This window comes from Carassius auratus, chromosome 29 (genome assembly GCF_003368295.1).
Source record: "Carassius auratus strain Wakin chromosome 29, ASM336829v1, whole genome shotgun sequence".
In the NCBI taxonomy this organism is placed as follows: Eukaryota; Metazoa; Chordata; class Actinopteri; order Cypriniformes; family Cyprinidae; genus Carassius; species Carassius auratus.
Genome location: NC_039271.1, coordinates 6,542,736 through 6,565,185, shown reverse-complemented (window position 1 = coordinate 6,565,185; position 22,450 = coordinate 6,542,736). Strand labels below are relative to the sequence as shown.

The following is a 22,450-nucleotide window of genomic DNA, read 5'->3' as shown; positions in this document are numbered from 1 at the left end:
TATTTATAAAACATTAAAATCTCTCTGTGTGTGTGTATATATATCAGTAATATTGTATTATTACTGATAAAATAATGCTTTTCTATTTTAAAATACTTTAAACTGTCATTTATTTCTGTGATGTATATTTTCAGCATCATTCCTCCATTCTTCAGTGTCACATGATCTTCAGAAATCAGAATATGTTAATTTATTATCAATGTTGAGCTGCTTAATATATATATATATATATATATATATATATATATATAAATACATTCATTCCTGAACAATATGAAACAAGAGTTTCTATTAGATATCTCAAAGACACACATATGGGTTATTGTGAACCTTTATTAGACTTTTCTTTGTCATAATTAATTACAGGATGTACATAGTGTTTCATTGAAACAAGAGCGTATCATTCGCAGGAATGGCCTCTTGTACATGAGGAACGCTTCACCCCTCTCGAGTTTGAGTACAGCGTTTTAGTAGTAAGGTGAAAGGTGTGTGTGTGTGTGTGTGTGTGTCAGGGCCGATAAAAACCTTGTGCTCAGTTTGACATTCACAGCCAGATGAAGAGGGGCCGATCAGGGGCCCCGACACACACAGAGGGACATCTAGAGTCAGTTTATCATTTCAATATTTCAGGGAATAGACGACAGCATATATACACTTCATTTGCGGTACTGAATATACACAATATTTACAATATATATATATAAATATAGTAAAATATATTAAATTACACTGATGTTTTTCCATAAATAACGGCTGGAGAGTAACATGTTGGATGACACATGAGGTTTAGCTGTTGGAAGCACAGTGAGGTGTGTGTGTGTGTGTGTGTGAGAGAGACATTCTCCACACTAACAACGGCTGATTAGTGGACGACACACACTCCCTCATCAGTCAATCGTCTCTCGTCTCTCGATCACGGAGTAACTTCAAGCTGCCGATGGCAAACACTGAAATGGTAAATCAAGTTTAACACTAATGGTCTCTTTTCCTCTCAGCCATTCGATTCGGCGGTTTACAAAGCAAAACTAATGACAATCATACAGTCAAGCTTTAAAGTCAACATTGAACGACTACCAGCAACTTGTATTTTTCTGTAATATGAGTGAACTCATTTTTCGCTATTATTGCATTTGTATTGATGTTTTAGAAAGAATGAGTAACCTAAAATCATCTAAAACAATGAAACACGAGTTATTTGATTATTGGTAAACATCGTTTTGATGTGACATCAGCCATCTCAGATAACGTGCAATGATCAAATGCTCATAATTAGACCAAGAATGTGTATAAAAAGAGTGGTTTGATTATAAAAATGCCAATGCTGAACGTTTTATAAAGGTTTTTGTTGGTTATGAGAATGTTAATGGAAAAAGAATGTTACTTTTGGAGGCTCTCTGAAAGTTCTAAAAAAGTAGCAACATTTGAACAAAATTTACAGTTACAGTAACTTTGAACGAACATTCCGTTAACGTTACTAGAAGAATGTTTGTTTAAAACATAGAAAGAACTTTGCATTTTAACATAAAAAAATGCTAGATAAATGTCTGACTAAGGCATTTATGAAGATTTTTTTATGCTAATGTTTTGAGAGCATCTTTAATTAGCGTTACTGGAAGGATCTTTGAACATTTACAAGCTGCGTCTCATGTTGACTGTAAAGCACCCGTCGCTGTCGTCCGGGTTTAAATAAGTTACAGTAAATCCATTCAGCCGTTCCACACGTCTGAAATCAAGCACTACAAATCAACATTTGTTCATTAGTAGATCTACACGATAGGTAAAGCTGACTCAAGTAGTACAGTATAAATGACATTGTAACGAATGCGTTTAAAGCACAGCCCAAATGTGCGAAATTACAGTTCTTTAACATTTGCTGAAAAAAAGTAAGTGCTTTTCTACATACAAACACCGATATTTTTGGCAAAGGTACAAACGGATCGAACACGCATCCACGCGTTTGACTCGGTGTTGATCGTGAAATCAGTTTTGGTTGTGCAGCGTACCACTGAAGAACTCAGCTGTACCGGAAGAACAACACGAAAAAGAAAAGCAAATCAACAAAAAAAGAAGCACAACAATACGAGTACCATCTGTGTGGCCTAACAGCATACTGTACAAAGTTCAGGACATTCTCTCAGAATGGGATGTTTGTCTTTGCTCTGCGCTGAAAATAGAGCAGCTTCTTCTAGTTCTCAGTTGCAGGGTGAGCGGCTCGGCTCCGCCCATCTGCCTGTCAATCAGGGTTAGGACACGCCCACTAGTGGCCGTCGGCGTGCTCCTCTGAAGATCCGGCGTTGTGGATCCAGTCTGCGATGATCAAAGCCATGCTGCCGATCATCACCATGAAGCCCATGATGAGGAACAGAGTCGCCTGAGAAGAAGGAGAGCGTGATGAGACACACGGAGTCCATCGCAGGTCAAGAACACATTTGTTTGGTCAGATCATGTCTTACCCCGATCTTCTGCGTAGACTTCATGGACTCCTTCTTCACCAGTTTGATGTAGAAAGCCGAGGGAAGGATGAAGATCAGCATAGCAGCAGCGGACGCACCTGCAGGAGACGGAAAGCACATCAACAACTGTTTTGTTACTTGAAGAAAAAAATATGTATATGAACAATATAATTTTTTTATTTATTAAATGACAAAAAAACTGAACTGAAATTAAAAACGTGCGCAATGACATCACTTCCTGTGTCCAACATACCGATGAATCCGAAAATGTCTCTGATGGTGGGAACGAAGATGACGAGGATGTTGACGCAGACGAGCAGAGCGACGGTGATGCAGACGTGACGCGGCCAGTTGAACTCTTTAGAGGCACCGAGCAGATGGTTGACTGAGGTGCGGATCTGAAACGTTCAAAAAACATTCGGTCAACACTCCTGCAACCTTTCTGTCTGTTTCCACACCCGTGAATGTGCTGGAATACTCACCGGGAAGAGAACCACGGGCACCGTCAGAGTCACGGCGATCAGGACGGCCAAACGCACGATCAGAAGAACCACATCGAAGCTGTAGACCTTTGAGTAAGTGTGCAGCAGCTCGGGTTCAACGGCCTCTGCGGAATAAAACACGCTTCATTCAGACTTCCTACAGAATCTAAGTGCTATTTTAGTACATTGAGATATTATCCCAGCTAATAAAACATTTGTTCAAAGTGATCTGATCTTTAATAAAGTTCTAAGAACATTTTGCTATTAAGTTATGAAAGTGTTATTTCTGGATGTTCTCTGAACATTTAAAATGTCAGTTGTTTACATTTTAAAAATGGTTTATGCAAATGTTTAGGGAACATTCCGTTTGATCATTTTTGGAAACAATTCTACGAAGGTTACTTTTAAATGTTCTCTGAGCATTCTGAAACCAACTGTAACATTTAAAAATTGTAAAAAAAAAAAATCCATAAACAATGTGTAGAGTTTGTTTTTGTGTATGTTTTGAAAATAAACATATTTAACTGTATTTTATGGTTTTAAAATTAACAGGCTTACTTTTCTGTATGCAAAATATTATTTTTATTTCAAACTCTATATATTTTTTATTAAATGTTCTTTTTTCTTTTTCATCTAACATTTTTTAAATGTTACAGTTTGTTTCAGAATGCTCAGAGAACATTTAAATATAACCTTCATAGAATTGTTTCCAAAAATGATCAAACGGAATGTTCCCTAAACATTTGCATAAACCATTTTTAAAATGTAAACAACTGACATTTTTATAATGTTCAGAGAACATCCAGAAATAACACTTTCATAACTTAATAGCAAAATGTTTTTAGAACATATTTTTGTTAGTTGAGATGATCGTTTTTATTTATATTTTTGTATTTTCATTTTAAATATTTAAGATTTTTTGGAGTGTTTTTGTAATTTCTTATAGTTTTATGTAATTACTTTCAGTTGTAGTTATTTTGGTTTAATATATAATTTTTTTTCAGCCAATGTTTATTTTATTTTAAGTAACAAACATGTTTTTTAAGGTTTAGTTTCAGTAGCTCTGCTCTTAATGGTGAAAAACACATTTTATTGTCAACAAATTGGCTGTAACTTTGTCCTGCACACAAAACAAACCATCCCACAAAAATGTTTATGCTCTCTTTGCCGAGTCTGAGAAATCCCAGCGTTGCATAACGTTTCCTGTCTATCAGGGAAAAGAAAAAACATCAAACAAGATGTTCTATTCCTGCTGCGGTAGAACAGCTGAACGCCTCGGACTCTTTCCCAAAACTTAGAAAAAGCGTCCGGAGCCGTGGAGGGAGTCAACACTGGCTTTCTGCCGGTTCAATCCGGTGCGCTCTTACAGACACACCTCCGTTTAAAACAAACACTGCCTCACTGTATATACTCCGACCTGGCATCAGACTAGAACATGTGTCGTAAGACGTCAGGCATCTGCGGTTTGCTCACCGTTGAAGGTCAGGTATCCAAAAAGAGCAGCTAACAGATACATGACAAACATTCCCAGGAACGAGACATTTGCAACGTTCTGCATCTTCCTTCTGGAGCGACTGCAGATAGAAAGATAGAGAAGAGTTAGTAAGTTTGTATAGCGAGCTTGAACTCACAATTTCTAGCGATTGAGTATTTTATATTGAAGCATTAAAGCTGCACTTACTCTTTGAGCTCCTCGTACATGGGCAGAATCGCCGGGTGGCACACAAACGCAAAGGTCAGGATGGGAACCGCGTACACGGTCTAAGATAAAGCAGTAAAGTCAGATCACCACACACTCCTTTCACTCAAATGCAAATATTTTAATGCCGATATACGCGCCTCGTACCTGTGAGTTGAAGACGAAGTACTTGGGTTTGCAGCACTCTTCATCAGTAGTGTTGACCTGCGGCTGAGAGACGTTCACTGTGACGTTAATGAAGTTCTCCGGTAACGGACAGGGGATCTGGAACTTCTTATAGATCACCTGAAGAACAGAAGCAGGAGGGATCGTCTCATCAGACTAACAATAGCAGCTGGAAGGACACTCTTGCTTTCATTTGCACATTTATTTCTATGTTAAACAAGAGCAATTTGAGAAAACTGAGCCGTTTATGTCAGTGCTCACCACAATCAGGAAGAACACCATGCACAACAAGGAGAAACCGCTAGTGTATCCCAGATAACCTGAAACAAAACACAAACCGTGAGGATCAACATAAACCACACTCACATTGAAGAAACCAACATGTAATAATAAATGAAAAATTGACAATTTTTTTGTATAATATATATATATATATATATATATATATATATATATATATATATATATATATATATATATATATATATATATATATATATATATATATTAATTAATTTTTTTTATAATAATAATAAATAGTAAAAATATAAATTATAGTAATGATTGCATTTATTTTGTTCATAACTATTATTTTCACAAACACTGCCATATTTCACTCTTATATATTACATATTTTTTCCTAAAATTGTATTATATTTGTTATCATAATTTAATATATATATTTGTATTTATTAATAATAAACATTTTATAATAATTATATTTGTATTTTTTTTATGATGAACATGAAAACTGTCAGATTTCACCCTCATTTAAAATCACTGTTTTCTATAATGGTATTAAGCTAATTTGTCAAATATTTATTTATTTAAAATCTTACAATTTTTATAATAATTTTATGTATTATTTTATTATAGATATAATAATCTATTATTATCATAAAACCGTCACTTCAGCCTATTTTATGCAAATAATATTTCTAAAATAGTCTTACTTCTGTTTTTGTAATAATTTTATTTAATGATTTTATAAAAATGATTTTAAAGTACACAAAGCACATTTAACTGTATTTTATGGTTTTAAAGGAAACAGGCTGCATGCAAAATATTATTTTGTAAATAATAAATAAAATAAATGTAAAATAAAAATTATTTTCTGAATGCAAAATATTATTTTGTAAATAATAAATAAAATGTAAAATAAAAATAATTTTCTGTGTGCAATATATTATTTTGTAAATAATAAATAAAATAAATGTAAAAACAATTGTGTGCAATATATTATTTTGTAAATAAATAAAATAAATGTAAAAAAAAATTCTGTATGCAAAATATTATTTTGTAAATAATAAATAAAATAAATGTAATAAAAAGGGGTATAATTGTATTATTTTGCTCTTCATTTGAGAACACTTACCCAGGTTTTTAAGCAGCGAGAGCGGCAATATGATGATCACAGTGACGATCAGCACCAGATAATCTCCGTTAGTGTACCACGAGCTGCAAAACACACCACACACATCGATATCAGCATGCTGAGGAAATGACACGCAGCTGTTCTGCAACATCCTGTTCCACAAACACAAAGCTGTTTCAGTTCTGTCATGTGGATTTGTGTACAAGGGGCCTTTGGGCTCGATGTGGGGGTCTGAATCTTTCATGTCAGTGTTTGTTGCATTAGGTCACTGACACAAAGCTCTCAGTCGACCCCCCCCCGATCGGACAGCTGTACAATGAAGCGCTCACACTGTTCTACACAGAGATGAACAACAACAACAGCTCCGGACATCATCTAAGAGATCAGTCAAATCTTACTTGTCGTTAGAGTCCAAGAAGGCCTTAATGACGATGGGCAGCTCGTACTTCACAATGTAGAGGTAGCTTGCCATAGCTGGGATGGAAAGAGGGTTTGAAAAACATTTTAGCGACAAAATCTCACTTGATATATGTGCACAACACATTTGGGTTATAAAAAAATTGTGGGAAAATGTTTCTAAAATGTTGAAATGTCCAGTTTTCTGGTTGAGATTGTAACGTTATTTAATTAAAGGTTACAAAAACACTTCTATTAACTATGTTTTCACTGAAAATAGAATGTTAACTTGTAAAAAAAACTTGTGATTTTAACGCTGTTTAAATGTTGCAAGTATGTTTCCTGCAACTCTATTTTTACCCAACACACGTTATTTGATCATTTACTGTTTAATATTCTAAAACATAAAAATGTTACATTGTCTCGTCGACTGAAGTTCCGAAAATGTTTCTTAGAATGTTCACCGACTACAGACTTTCATACTGCATTCCGTAAACATTACTTAGAGAACATTTTATCCTTATATTTATAAAAACCTATTGTGTGAATGTTCTCTGTTAGCTGGGTTTGCATCGCTAGTCGTACCTCCAAAGTTCTGCATGGTGATAGAGCAGGACGCCGCCAGTTTTCCGGGGATCCCGAAAGCTTTGTACCCCAGCTGTTCGTAGACAAGCGAACCTGAACGCAAGAGACAGAGCATTAAAACTCAAACATCTCACGGTTAAACACAGAAACACAGCAGCACAGAGAGAAGCTAACCTCCTTCATTGGCCGTCTTGAGCAGCAAATGGACAGAGTAGAGGGAGAAAATAGCCACGGCCACCAGCAGGATCCTGCAGGAACGAACAAAAACACTAAATTATTAAACTCTCTCATGCATCGCAATGCTCTCTTCAAACACTAAACGTCAACATGAAGCAGCTTTTATCTCCGTGCTTTGAAAACATTGTATTTTCAGCAAACCATGCACAGAAGAAAAAGAAATATGCATTAAGAAAAACAGACTTTCAGTGTTAAATTAAGTGTAGACTTGAGCGTGGACAATCAACTGTCTGTAATGAGTCACGTCACACACACACACACACACACACATATAATAGAGGGAGGTGTCCATGGATTAGACCTGATTACATTCACACACACTCATTCATCCCACCAACTGGAGCTCGCTCGATCCTGTTGCAACCTGCGTGACCTTCAGTAGTTTTCCACTTCACACGTCTCGAGCTGACGGTCACATCTTTGCTATTTAACCCCTTCCGTAACCACACAATAAAGCTTTTCTTAAAGCAATGCACTGACTTCTCATTGAAATCATTAGGATTGTACTGTGTGCGCGCTGGAAATCCCGAGAAGTCATTCGTCGATGGATTCCTGGAGATTTGGATTGGGTTAAAACGCAGCATTGCTCCAGCGTTTGAAACTTGCTCGATTGACACATATGGCTTTGTTTGTAAACATTAAGATGAAGCACGGCTTGCATTTACTTGCATGACCGGGATCTGGGGCTGTACTCATTCACGACGCTAATTACACTAATCGGGTGAAATCAGGGATATCGGATTAGAAACTCACTGCAAACTCTCCTAACTTGAAAAGCTGGTGGTTTACACTCATGCAAATGTGCATGTAAATTAAAAAACTGCTGTTTTTGGCAGGACGGGTACAATGAAGCGCCTCGATAGCCGATACTCACACAAACATGGCGATGCCGGTGTTTGCCATGGCATAGGCAAGACCAAGGATTCCACTTCCCATGATGGCATTGCCCAAATTAAACACCGACATCCCGAACGACGCCGAACCAGGGCTCTGAGAAACATTAACAATTAGATTTCTGTGTGAAACGGCAGTCTTTCCGATGAAACCTGTCAGACCAGATCGACCACTTACATATTCAGCTTCGAATTTCTTCTTTCCCAGTTGATGATCGGTGAGAAAGTTCTGGCTTTCCGCGTCCATGTCGGTCGCATACTGCATTCTGTAACCACATCATCAGTGCGTTAGATCACCATAAGAGAAGATTTATTAACTAACAGTGACCCGTCCAGGTCAAATCTAGCCAGTTTTACCCATTGAGGGGCACTTTGTTGGGACAGTCCTGGTAACTCGTGTAATCGTTGGTGTTGGATCCACTGCAGTCCATGTCTGGAGCACGGTCAAAACGACTCATCTTGGTGTTTGCAGGGGCTTTGTTCACGCTGTAATATAAAACAGTGGAATATTGTACTTATAATGTAAGGATTTAAGTTTTGTTGCACATCCACTGAGGAGAAAACATGGCTATTTTTGGGCACATACACACCCACAAAGGCATTTAATTTGGCGTTTTAGTGTCATAACTACAGAGTTATCTGCTTAATCCTACCTATGTTTGTATTTAATTATGTGTTACTGTTCTCTCTCTGTCTCTCTTCTTTATCATATATCATGGTGTTTTACTCATGGGTTTTTACTATTAAAAGCACTGTGACTCCTGTTTGTTGAAATGAAACATATTTACATAACAGGAAACAATGTTGCACTGGACAATTATTTAAATTAGATGTTTGAAGTTCCCCAAACGAGAAACACACGCCCAAACGCGTTTTATCTAATATTTGCTAATAAACGAAACATTGCCATTGTTGTCTAAAGATTTTGTTATTATTATTTCAAAAAGCAAATCAATTTTCCATAATGTTTATTTGACCATAATGCGGTTTAGGAAATGCGCGTTCACGCCTTTTAGCTCCGCGCGCGACCTGGCGTCAGGTCACGTGTCCAACCCCCAAGATCTGAGTGGAAAATTACAGCAGACAGGCGAGAGTCTCATCAGACTATATTTATATATTCGGAACAAAATGATTACACATAACCAATTAAGGCATTTTTTTTTTCTTTTTAACTATCTAAACGGATTCGGGTGACTATTTTAGACCGTTACCAGTATTACATTTCCGTTTAAATACCCAAAACACATGAATAATTGTATTAGAATAATAAACTAATATAAAAATATAATATAAAAGTTTATATATATATATATATATATATATATAAACAGATTATAACAAATAATAATTTTGGTAAATTAGAACGAGGAAAAAAAAATGTGTGTGAAGCACCCCCCCCCGCGTTTATCAACAACCACCGGGCAAATCATACAACAACCGCAATAAAACCCATTAATTAAATCATGTAGCTAACATGACAGTTACTTTAAAACATCCAACCTTTGACAGCCAAAATATTTAATATTATAATATTATTTTTTTAAAAGTGTTTGATTAACGACTCCATCCTTCAGGACGGATGTGCGGGAAGATGATGAAACACGAATGAGTCACAAAACGGATGAACGTGTGTCCAGGTTAAAAAAACAACAACTAAACAGCTAAAACATCAAATAATTAACTTAACGTGTAACCAGGATGAGATCTTACCTCAAGAATAAAAATAAAATAAATAAATCACAGGAATCGGTTTCTTCAGCTCCGGTTTGAATGGAAAAAAAATGTGACCAAACCCTCCAAGCCGTGAAGAATGTTCCAGTGATCAATTACTAAACCGATTTATCCTTCAAAACGGAACCGTGATAAATAACAAATAAAGATTGATCAAGCAAATTATGCATGCATATAAATAGCTACCGCGATACGTACAATTACAAACCCTACAATTTGTAATATTAATAATAATTTAGAAAACGAACAGAGACGTCCTCTGGGCGCGTCCGGAATCACAGTCGTGTTCTGATGCTGTTTGAATGACGATTTATATTCTCCGGTCGCATTGCATCAGCCGGCAGACAGCCGAAGGGCGGGGCATCTCGAGCGATTGTGTACAAACCTGCAGTGACCCAGACGAGGAGTGCCTCTCATTCCCAGCCTCATGAAGGCGTTCATCCTGCTCACAGATGATCAACCTTTAATATCACAGCTGTGTCTCCTAAACACCACTGAGAGCACATGAGCTAAAGATCTCACGTTACAGGCACAGTGTTTCAGATGTTCTCACAAACAAAGGGAACCCCAAAGAACCTTTCAGTGATCAGCTCTTAAAAGAACGTTTTAATAACCATAAGAACCCTTCGTGCATTTTTTATATTAAAGGCTTTATTTACATCCATGCATGAAGGACCTTGCAAAACTGAAAATGCATGGTTCTTTTATGGCTCATTGTGAAACTCCCTTTTGAATCCTTGGTTTTTTAAGTGTATATGGATGTTAAACGTCCTTCATGATGCCAATAATCATCTCAAGCTCCTTAACAAGTCAAAAGATTGCAATTAACTCTTAAAATTCTCATAAGACCAAATTATCTGATTGGGAACCCCGAAGAACCTTTCAGAGATCAGCTCTTAAAAGAACATTTTAATAACCATAAGAACCCTTCGTGCATTTTTTTAATTAAAGGCTTTAAATGCATCCATGCACGACGGTCCTTGAAAAACCAAAAATGTGTGGTTCTTGTATGGCATCACTGTGAAACTCCCTTTTGGATCCTTGGTTTTTAAGAGTATGTTAAACGTCCTTCATGATGAAGCCATTAAGCATCAAAAGATCGCAATTAACTCTTAAAATTCCCGTAAGACCAAATGATCTGAGATGCTGGTCGTCAACCATCGACTTCTGAGAATAATCTAGCAATCAACATCTAAACAATCACATATTATTTTGTGGTAAAGGAGAATATCTAGGGTTTCCGACAAACATTTTGGCTTTAGAGGAACCACAGATATAGACCACAACCCACTCTGTGCCCTATTTGAAGCGAGGAACTGCTGTTTGCACAGAGGTTGAATTTTTTTGAGGCAACAAAGTCATCAAGTATGAATGAACAATCAGCTTTGTCTCAGACGTTCCTCCTAAACAGATCTATAAACGAGTCTGTTGTGAGATGACTTCTTCATTTAATCTCATCTGCGTCTGTTGAGAGACATGTTAAAGACAATGACTTCTCTATGAGAGCGATCACATGATGATGAAACAAACAAAAAAAAACAAAAAAGAGGAACTTCTGAGAGGACAGGAGTGACAGAGTCGGGAACGAGTGCGGCCTTTGGGTCGCAGCGGAGTTGAGTTTGTTGTTTCTTTCGCTCCCAGCTGAACTTAAACGAATCACTCGCCTGACCACCTTCACACAGAAGTTGTTCGTCACCCCCCGATCGGCTAAATCCCCCGGTGGAAGTGGGACTCCGGTCGACGGATTAAAGACCACTGCAGCCTCTGAGCTGGACTTCACAAAAGAGCACGGATGCTGGAATGTGGGAGCTATTGAAACAGGCCCCGGGGCCCCAGGCATCGCCCCGACTCCATAGGTAAGACTGGATCAACAAAAGCATTTTTCTGTCTCCACACTGTGTGAAAAACGTGCGGAAGAAATCCCAGCTCTGCCTTTGAAACTCTAGCAGCAATCCATGGAGAAACTGACATTGGAAATATCTTGATTTCTGATGGAATGGTTTCTGGAAGTGTGCTCTCGAAATGTTCTTATTCAAAGGAAAGATCTTGGTTTCTGAAATGAAAGTTGTATAATGTTCTACAGGAGACCAACGAATAAATGCATTCACCTACCAATCCATTGCAAATATCTTGATTTCTGAAATGAAGTTATTCTGACCGACTTTTTTTTTTATGTGTTGATGACATGAATTTTAAGTTTTAGGAGGAAACAGAAACATTTTATTTTGCATATATCAATTAAATTTTTCCAGTAGTGTTTCAGAACATCGTGGATATTCTCCTGCAAACTTGAGATGTTTTGTTTCTGGAAATCAGTGTTTTTTCTCTGTGATAGCCTCCCATGAGTGTTTGTCTTACGTAAGACTGGCGTTATCATGTGTCTGGATATCTTAATCAGACTATGGTTCTGTGTCACTTGTTTGAGGTTTTACAGTTTACCATCACACAGATCTTTGTGGGACGTCTTGTCCCAGGGAGAGGTGCATTGGTGCTCAGTTTCTTCCTTTTGTAAACCATCCGCCTGACTGTGGACTAAAGGAGGCCCAAGAACACAGAAATCCTCCTGCAAACCCTTGCAGGCTTCTGAACTGGTTCACCTCTTCTCCTAAGTGCTCGGATCACACAGAATCTTGCTGAAAAAAGCAGGTAAACTCAATGTTTAGTGTGTGAAAGGGCAAACGAAACCCATGGCTTTTTCTGAGCTGACAGTAAATATAACGCTCTTCTGTTTACTCATTTGTTTAGGTAGGTTTGAGGTTGATTTCTTTAATTAAACTAGCCCATATTAATCTTTTTACTATCCTTTCAAATCATCAGTTTCATCAAATCATCCTGTAAATGCTACACTCTTAAAAATATAATGTCTATTTTGAGATATTTTCACTCAAAGGGAACAGAAAATGGTTCTTCCTTGCCTAAAACTAAGAGAGTGCATGTAATCTCTCATTTAACACTTCACATTTTAACTCTTATTTTGAGTTCTTTTGCTGTTTAGGAGTAATAGTAACCACTTCATCTCACCATGACCAGCTCTGTACACCACACAGGTATCATTCACATGGAAATGTGTGTGATCATATGTAAATTTCGTAACCAGAGGTTTTTGCATCTTAGATACAATAGACCTTCAGTTTTAAGACTTAAAGCTATAGCATATATGTGCAATTGTTACTTTAATGATCTACTGATTTAACCCATTAAAATATTTAGGTCGGTTCAGTGATATTTTACTTTAAAAATCTGTTAATTTAGACATAACATTTAAAAATAACCATTGTTTTTATTTTTCAGAGTAACACTGCACTTTAAGTTGTAGTAGCCAGTTGTAACAATTATATTTAATGGCATACAATCCTAAATCCATTTGGAGCATGGCTTGGAATTCCATCCGCTTCTGAACCCGACGGCTCCGTTGAAATTAACAGAAAATGAAAATGTAACGAAGAAGAAAAAAGCCAAGAAGGTTCTGGAGAATCTCTGTGGATCGCGGGGGTCCGTGAGAGAGAAGACATCCCGCCGGTCTCCCACAGAGGGGGGCAGAGGTCGGCTCATCTTCCCCCGGCTCCTGACTCATTCTTATATAATCGTTTCATCCCCTCGTATTAAACAAACAGCCGCCTGCTGTCCGCACTCATGGGAACCTGCCGAGAGAGTTCGACATGGGGCTCACGCTATGCACATCACTTACGCAGCATAATACCCACCTGCCACTGCTCATAACAGGCCACGCTGAGGCCATCTCGGTGCTTGATGAAATGAAATAAAACATTTGATCTGTGACTATGTATCTGATGCAGAGAATGCCAGGAAGATGGTGGTGCACATGTCCTCTTTCTCATGGACTATCATCACTTGTGTGTTTCCAGTGTGAAGCTTCAGTGTGTTTATAGCAGAGTTATCAGACTGGAAAACAAACACTCTCGACACAGACAGGAAGTGAAATGCATACACCGCACAAATACGCATTTCACTGACACTGATTGCTTGCTTTAGATGAACACCTGCGAGAGTGGCACAGTAAGATGAGATTTGGGATATATTTAGGTTATTGGGTTATAAGAGGTTAGCAGAGATGAAGTTTAACATCTGCAATGCTTACAATCGCATCATCAGCATCTGTGACAGTATACATTTCAATTCCCTATTGGATAAACCAGCTTGAATTTCCATGCTGGTCCAGGCCAGTTGATGAAGGGTTAACTGGTGGATTAAAGTCATACCGGCAACACCAAGGTCATGGGTTCGATTGCCAGGGAATACAACCACTGTGTATCTTGAATGCAAAATAAATGGCTTCAGATAAAAGCATCTGCCAAATGCATAAACATAAAAGCATAAAATGCATTAAAAAGTATTAATATTTAAAAAGAACAAAAATACTAATAAAAAGGACAACTAAGCACATTGCAAAAATTACAAAAATGTAAATATATTTATAAAAATAAGAGTTAATTTTTTTATATATATAAGCACTGGAGAGAAATAAAAGCTAAAAAAAAATTAAACCTAAATAGTTATATTTAAAAACAACAAAAACTAATAAAAAGGACAAAAATGTAAAAATATATATAAAAATAAGAGCTAAAAAATATCATATATAAGCACTGGAGAGAAATAAAAGCTAAACATTTTTTTAACCTAAATAGATATACTTAAAAACAACAAAAACTGATAAAAATGACAAAAAGTTGTACGAGAAAAAAAGTAATTATGTAGATATATAAGTAAAATAACATTGTTCCTGCACATCACCAGCATCATCATGGCCAGGTCGTGCAAATCTCCCAAAACCTTATTTTGGGGGAGATACTCATATGACAAAAAAACCCCAAAAAACCTGTATAAAACTAAAGTTAAATAAAGATCATGCAGAATGAACCGTGACATGAGTCGAGGGAGTTTTCCAGCTGAAGAGCAGAAATGAGGCGATGTGAGCTGAGAGGAATATGAGCATCTTTTGATATGAAGCTTTGGGCCTGTAATCCGCTTACATCTGAAAGATTTCTGAATTCCTGGACCTGCAGGAGAAGCTGAGCCGAACCTCGGAGCGCCATCAAAACTTTCCACTAATATTGTACAAGACAACCCGGATCTGAAGCACATGAACCCGCTGACTTCCAGCGAGAGGTGGGGGAAGCGGATTACAGCGGGTCTCCTGGATAAACTGTTCTCACATGAGACACATACAACCGCCGACAGCAGAGATGTCCTCTGTGCCATCGTAATATCCTATGAGTGTCTAACAGGGATCGTGCATGATTTGATCTCGACGCCAAATACTGTCTGAAAACTGCTTCTGTCGGTATGATTCACAAAGGGAAATAACTCAAATAACAACGCTCTTCCTTGGGAAGGAAGTGGTTCCCTCAAACACAAAGAACAACAGATGCCTGAGCTCTGTGTCACTCTGGTGTCCTTACATCATATTATTGACCAACCGATGCTGTGCAGCTTCCATTCATCGAAACTGAGTTTGAACTGAGAGTAAGGTTCATTCTGAGGGGACTAAACTCTTTTCTGACTTTCCATATGCTTCGTTTCCTACTATAGTGAATAAAAATGGCAAATGAGTTTAATTTGGTAAACAGTAACGAGATTACAAGGAGAACAAATGGAGAGTTTTGCTAAAGTCTCTTAAAATATAAAGGGAAATATTTATTTTCTTGTCAAAAGACTCATTTATAGTGGGTCCAATTTTTGTAAAATATAAAATAAAATACAATTAATAAGTAATGTATACATTTACATTTATTGGAATAGTACGTGATGAATAGCATTACAAAACTGTAGAAAAAATTTGCAAAATAATTACCGAACAAGCTAAAGGTGGCACCGGTGAAATAAAACTTCCTAAATACTAAAACAACTTATTTACATCCATATGAAGAAGAGATGAGCATGAGGGCGCAGAATATTAAGACTTGAGGCGGGAAAACCTCCTGCACAACATTGAGTCTCCCTGAACACTTTTGCATGATGCATGCCACTTCTTCATCAAACATAGCTCTTTGTTCCTGAGCTATTCCAGGAGAAACATTTGAGGACGGGCTGGATGCAGTTCAGTGGGATTTATCAGAGTAGCAACCATGTATTTTCCAATAGCTGCTTTTATCAAAAACTCTTTGTTTCTATGTCGTTTATCTGCATGTGAGCGAGAGAGATCAGGGAGGTCACAACAAGACGGGCGTCATCGGCTAGTAAATCTGACATCCTAATGACCCAGGTGCTTCACACACAGATAAAAATAATAATAAAAAAAGAGCTGTGTTTCATTTTCATCCGAATCTCGTGACTGTCCCAGCCTTCCTCATGCATCTGGGAAATTTCCATTCCCTGCTTTGCTTTTCTCAAGGTTAGGTTCACAGCGTTCTTCCGAGCATCATTCTGCCTCTTTGTGTTTTCATAATTCAATGATCGCCCACGGTCTGGAAGCAGACACTGTGTTACTATCCTGTTACCTGCTTAAATGTACGAAAAGCACCACACTGGGTCACACTTAAGCCTATTACACAGGACTGTGGATTAACTGTGTCTCTCTTCCTGTTAAATGAGGCCAAAGACATGAACGCCTTGATCAGATGCTTAGCGTGACGTTAAGTGACGGCTTGATCAGGATTCATCTCTCAAACACATTCTGGGAATCTGAACAGAGACGGCAGGTTTAAAGGAACAGTTCACCTAAAACAAGCTTTCTGACATCGTTTACTCAACCTCACGATGAAACACAAACACACAGATTTCTGTTCTCCATACAGGGAAAGAATATACAAAAAACACCCCCTGCAGTGAATGGGTGCCGTCAGAGTCCAAACAGAGCTGATTAAGATAAACCAATAGACAGAGTCGTCATTTTTTGGCTGGAATCTTATTTATGAACTACACACAGCTTTTTGCTGTGTTCACGAGACATTAACTGATGAACTGGAGTGGATTATTGTTATGTTTAGACTGACGGCACCCATTCAGTATATAAAGTAGTGAATGGGTGCCGTCAGTCTAAACATAACAATAATCATAACAATAAAAAAGTGAAGTGACATTCATTCAGCCAAGTATGGTGACCCATACTCAGAATTTGTCCAATAATCATAACAATAATCCACTCCAGTTCATCAGTTAATGTCTCGTGAAGCAAAAAGCTGTGTGTAGTTCATAAATAAGATTCCAGCCAAAAAATGACGGCACCCATTCACTACAGAGCATCCACTGATGAGCAAGTGATGCGATGCTATTTCTCCAAATCTGTTGAAGAAACCAACTCAGCTACATCTTGGATGTTCTGAGGGTGAGCACGTTTTTCTATATACAATTTTTATAGAAAATTTATACTCTTATTCACTAATTTTCATGTGCATTTTTGCTTGTTCAAAACTGTTTTTTTGGAGCCACTGACGTCAAACTTAGTGTAACGTGTTTTATAAATGCAAGGTCAATCATAGAGACAGTTGCTACTGTTATGGTACTTTTATTGTGATTTAATGGCCTTTTTTTGGAGCTCGACAAACATTAACCATTTTCAATTTAGTGCAAATTTAGTCTCCTTTTATGTCCCTTTTTTGTTTTATTTAGCCACATTTTCCAATAATAATAACAGTCTGTTTACATTTTGATATTATCTTTAAACTACGTGCACCACTGTCCACAACCATACCCATTTACAATATGCAATCATTTCCTCAATTAAAGACAATTTTCTGTCCTGGAACAGAACATCATGACTGTAGGTGTTGGTCTCTGCGAGGAGAAAAGCCAACATAACCACAGACTCGATCATTTACAGAATAATAGCACACGTTTTAAAACATAAACCACGTTAGCCACAAACACAAACAAATATTAGACTCAGTGCAGAGGAACTTATGAATGTGATGATGGTTATATTTGACTGCTGGAGAAGAAGAGTTTGTGTGTATTTCAGAAAGATTGCGTTCGACTGTTAGATGTTTGATTAATGCGTTTCATGCACAGGTGATAAGTGATGCATTTAACTCTCGAGCTCAAGTGCAAGTTATGGACCCGGCCGTCTACTCAGAGGTTAGAAATCCAGGAAAGGATCTCAGAGAGGAGTAGAATCACTGCATAGCATTGATGAGGTTTGAAAGAACAAAGTTCACATTTACTGAACAACCGGGAAACACAACTCCCACTGTTTTTACAAAGTTGGGACAAAACATGGATGTTTATGGAATGTTCTTATCACTTTATTGATATCTGATATACATTCTCGTAATGTCGAGAGAAAACATTCCTAGAAATGTCCTTCTGATGTTAATTGTGTCTTATGAATGTTCTAGAAATCTTTGCATAATGTTCTTAACACAACAAGAAAAGTGTTCTTGAAATATTACAAATAATCGTTCAAATATTAAGTAAACAAACACGTCACTTGCACCATTCTACTAACTTTTTTCACCCAAAATACAAGACAGAGAAACTGCACGTTTCATTGATTTAGAAAGAAACATTTCAAAACATTTTTTAGAACCTAAATTTGTAATTTGGGGTGCAACTATACCAACAAATACAAATAGTGTGTGTCTCAAAGACACAGAGAGAGTGTAAAATGACTGAAAAGAGTCAATCGCTCAAGCTTTGAAAGCATGCGTCACCAAGAACAGAGTTGTGTATCTGGAAACCTGAAGGTGTGTCTGAGAGAGCATGAGCGTGCACGCTTCCCTCAAAATCACCAGCCATCGTGATCATTGATTTAAGGTGTGTATAAAGCGTCAATTCATTACAATTCATACTTGTCGATTTAATTCCTTTTGCTTCAGGATGCAGGTTTTACATTAGACTTCAAGTGGTGGATCAACACAGTACCACCACTATCATGAAAAATAAATAAAAGTGGCATTCAAGTCAAACATTGAAGTTTACTATCGTCACCATGAACCACACAGACCAAACAACACGATACCGGCTGCTCTTGAATCTCCACACTGATCCTCACTGCGAGAGTTTATTTAATGTAGTCTGGGAGGGGAAACACAATCCTTAAATGACCTCTCTGGACGTCTCTAACACTAGACCAACAGCAGACTCTCTGGATTGAGATGTGTGTGTGGTCATGTGCTCTCAGGGTTAGTGTGGCACTCCCTGCTACCATGACTCATCAAACACCTTCAGCATAATCACAGCACAGCTCGCTTTCTCTCTGCAGACTCATCACACTACACCAAAACTCACCGATCCACACTATTCTAGAGCTCTGGTGAGAGCTACGGCTTTCAACCGGCGTCTTCAAATGAAAAGATGCAATGCTGCATAAAAACAGATTGTGTTATACCTGCTTAGGGTTTACTTTTGCCATATTTACAAGGCCATGATTCTTGTGTGTGGCTAAGGCATGTGTTCTAATGGTGCTTTTACATAGCGGCTTTGTGACATCTCAGAATTTAGTGTTAAGATGCAATGCCGTATAAAAGCCGGACTAAACTATGCATGCTTAGGATTTATTTTTGCTAAATTTGCATGAAAGGTAAATGGCTGAAGTGGCATTTAGGTGACTTTACACAAATTATCTAGTTAAGGCTGCTCTGAATTCTGTGTCTAAACACAATTGTGTATAAAAACCAGATTAAATCTCTGACCTCAGCCTCAGTTTTTAACATCATGAATGCATGGATGTCACCTCTTGAGGAGCATTAAACAGTCTGTGTAACACACTTCAGAAATGTTTCTGTGCATGCATGCATGCCGGCATAAGTGACACCTCTGCAGTGTACATTTGTGTTACTTGTGGTTGTCTAGTCGCCAAGTTAAAAGAGCTCTAGATTTGGTTCAGGTCCCTCCTTCAGTGTTCATCTATGGGTTTTTTTTTTTTTTGTGGAAGACGAAATGTTGCATCAGATCACTAAACAGCACCACACTTCTCTCAGCAAGCGACTGAAGGTTTTTACGTAGCAAACCCTGATATGAGCAACACTCAACATTTATTCCACTTGAGAAAAACATTGTCTAATAAAAATGCAAACAGACGGGTGAGGTTAGATTTTTACCGAGCGTCACCTGAGGGCATCTTATGTTCCTTACAGGCCTCAGAGTTTCATTTCTGATCATTATTGCATGATTTAAGCATTGTGTGAACACAATACAGCTGAAGGATGCCTTGTTCAGATCATTTACAGTGAATGTTTTCTCAGGGCTGGGTGCAGAACAGGACTTAACAAACAAAGCACTTTACTTCCAAACATGAATCTGCCTTAAACACACAGCTTTCTTTCCTGTGTTGACATGTCATGTTGAAAGGACATTGATTATATCTATTACTGAGGCTCGTTTAGACACACATAGAGTATATTTAATTGGATGCAATGCATATATGTGTGTGTGTGTGTGTGTGTGTTCATTATGAGTCAGCAACATCTCAGAACTAGTTTCTATGGGCTCTGTAATGCTGACTTTACACAGTTTTGATGCTGAGACATCAGGTTTTGCATCTTTTCTCTGATGAAGTGTATTTCTCTATACATCAGTACGGCTGAACTTTATTAGCATCTGGCTAATGTTTAGCTTTCATTCGCTCATGCAAACACACATAGCAACAAACCAAACAGACACTCCTTCACATTTCAGCTCAATGCTTTGCGTTCTTGCGTCAGATCTGACAGGTTTGCTTTGCGATGTGCGCTGAATGTGTTTATTGTGTGACGTGAACCAGGATTGACCCGATGTGACTTGATTTTTGTTGTGGTAGTGTACATACAAAAAAATATTTAAAAAAAATCAGATAATAATTTTTTTTACTTTTTTGTCTTGATTTTTTTTTTTTTTTTGGTAATATGCATGTAAAGGAATTTATAATATATATATATATTTTAAATAATGTATTTTTCTCCAATTTCATTGTGAAAGTTTTCTTTAAATATTTTAAATAAAACAACATGTTTTAATAAATTGATAGTGAATACAAATATATATATATATATATATATATATATATATATATATATATATATATATATATATATATATATATATATATATATATATGTGTGTGTGTGTGTGTGTGTGTGTGTTGGTGTGTATACTGCATGTTTTAAATTATTCTTGTGCTGTTTTAAAATACCCCAAAATCACTGTAAAAATACTTGAATATTTTAAATAAAATTATATGTTAATACATTTATAGTTATATAAGTGACATTAATTATATATATAAAAAATGTGGATGAAAACTAAGAATTGCGCTCTAAATTTAGTGATTTAATTCTCATTTATTAATTTAGCAAATACTTTTATCCCAAGCTACTTACATGATAAATATTTATATTATTTATTTTTAATTATATAAATGTAATTATTCGAAGGATAAAATATTTTCAAACGTTTAAGTGAGATTCATCAGTGTAATTTTATATTTTCATATTCACATCATGACTTTCTCCACCGGTGGAAACACAAAGAAGGATGTTGTTTCACGTTTCTTTATTTCTCATGTTACATTAAATGGAAACAGCTTCAGTGATACAGATATGATCGGTTGTTCCTCTACAATCAGCAAAATACTGGGATACTGTGTTCACTTCACATTACCAAAATCATCTAAACTGTTACAGTTCGTAGATTCAGTGATGTTTCAATTCCTGCACATTTTCCCTGAAGGAAGCGACAGGAACAAGTCTGAGGATGAACGGACGTCTGAAGCGACGCTAACACGCTTAAAGTCGACATGAAAAACATTCACAACCCATTTTACTTCCATAATCTCGTGTGAAAATATGAAAATTGAATGGAAAGTCAGAAATGAAAAAAAAAGGAAATTGTTTTTTTACATTTTGATTTAAAATGACGCAAGCACTTCTTTTGAACGTGTATGAAGAAAGGGTTAATAATTATAATGTTTCATCTAACAATGGAAAATACTTCTAAAGAATTTATTAATCTTAATTTCAACAGTTACTAATGCATTATTATAATAGTATGAATTTATCTGAATTAACAGATGTATTTTTATTAACCACCCACATGACAAAAAATATTTTAAATTATATTTTAAATAAATATATTTTAAAACGTTCAAAAAAGGGGTCAAATATATTTTTACTTGCTCAAATGTTTTTCAAAAATATTATTTATTTTGGCTATTTTTTTTTATAATTTTGAAAATATATTTTAAAAATAGAAATATATTTTTAAAAGCACTTCAAAGTTTATTTTGCCCTCCATATATATTCAATCCGAGAAAATATGTTCACATTTCACATTTAAGGAAAAACTTTGTCTTTATATATCACAGGTGAACTTATAAAATAAAAAATAAACATTAATGAATTAGAAATGTATTTTCTTGCCCCTAATATACATTTTGAAATATAGTTTGAAATATGAAGGTAAAAAAAAAAAAAAAAAAAATTCAATATTTTGGCCAGAAAAAAAAAAGATTTTTTTTTTTGCTAGTTAATGCATTAACAGATCTTTAAATGTTAATAAGA

At 36.5% G+C, this 22,450-nt stretch overlaps 1 protein-coding gene across 1 annotated transcript; it reads right to left on the bottom strand.

Annotated features, from left to right (window-relative positions):
• Positions 1-315: 315 nt before the first annotated feature.
• LOC113047909 (sodium-coupled neutral amino acid transporter 2) lies at positions 316-10,323 on the bottom strand. The gene is made up of 16 exons (XM_026209285.1): positions 9,996-10,323; positions 8,643-8,771; positions 8,464-8,551; positions 8,267-8,382; positions 7,330-7,403; positions 7,156-7,248; positions 6,573-6,648; positions 6,175-6,257; positions 5,061-5,119; positions 4,782-4,919; positions 4,617-4,696; positions 4,409-4,509; positions 2,936-3,060; positions 2,707-2,851; positions 2,454-2,551; positions 316-2,371 (listed from the first exon to the last, which is right to left on the bottom strand). The coding sequence occupies exons 2-16, from the start codon at positions 8,741-8,743 to the stop codon at positions 2,258-2,260; spliced, it is 1,491 nt and encodes a 496-aa protein (XP_026065070.1). The 5' UTR covers positions 8,744-8,771; positions 9,996-10,323; the 3' UTR covers positions 316-2,257.
• Between the last annotated feature and the right edge of the window lie 12,127 nt (positions 10,324-22,450).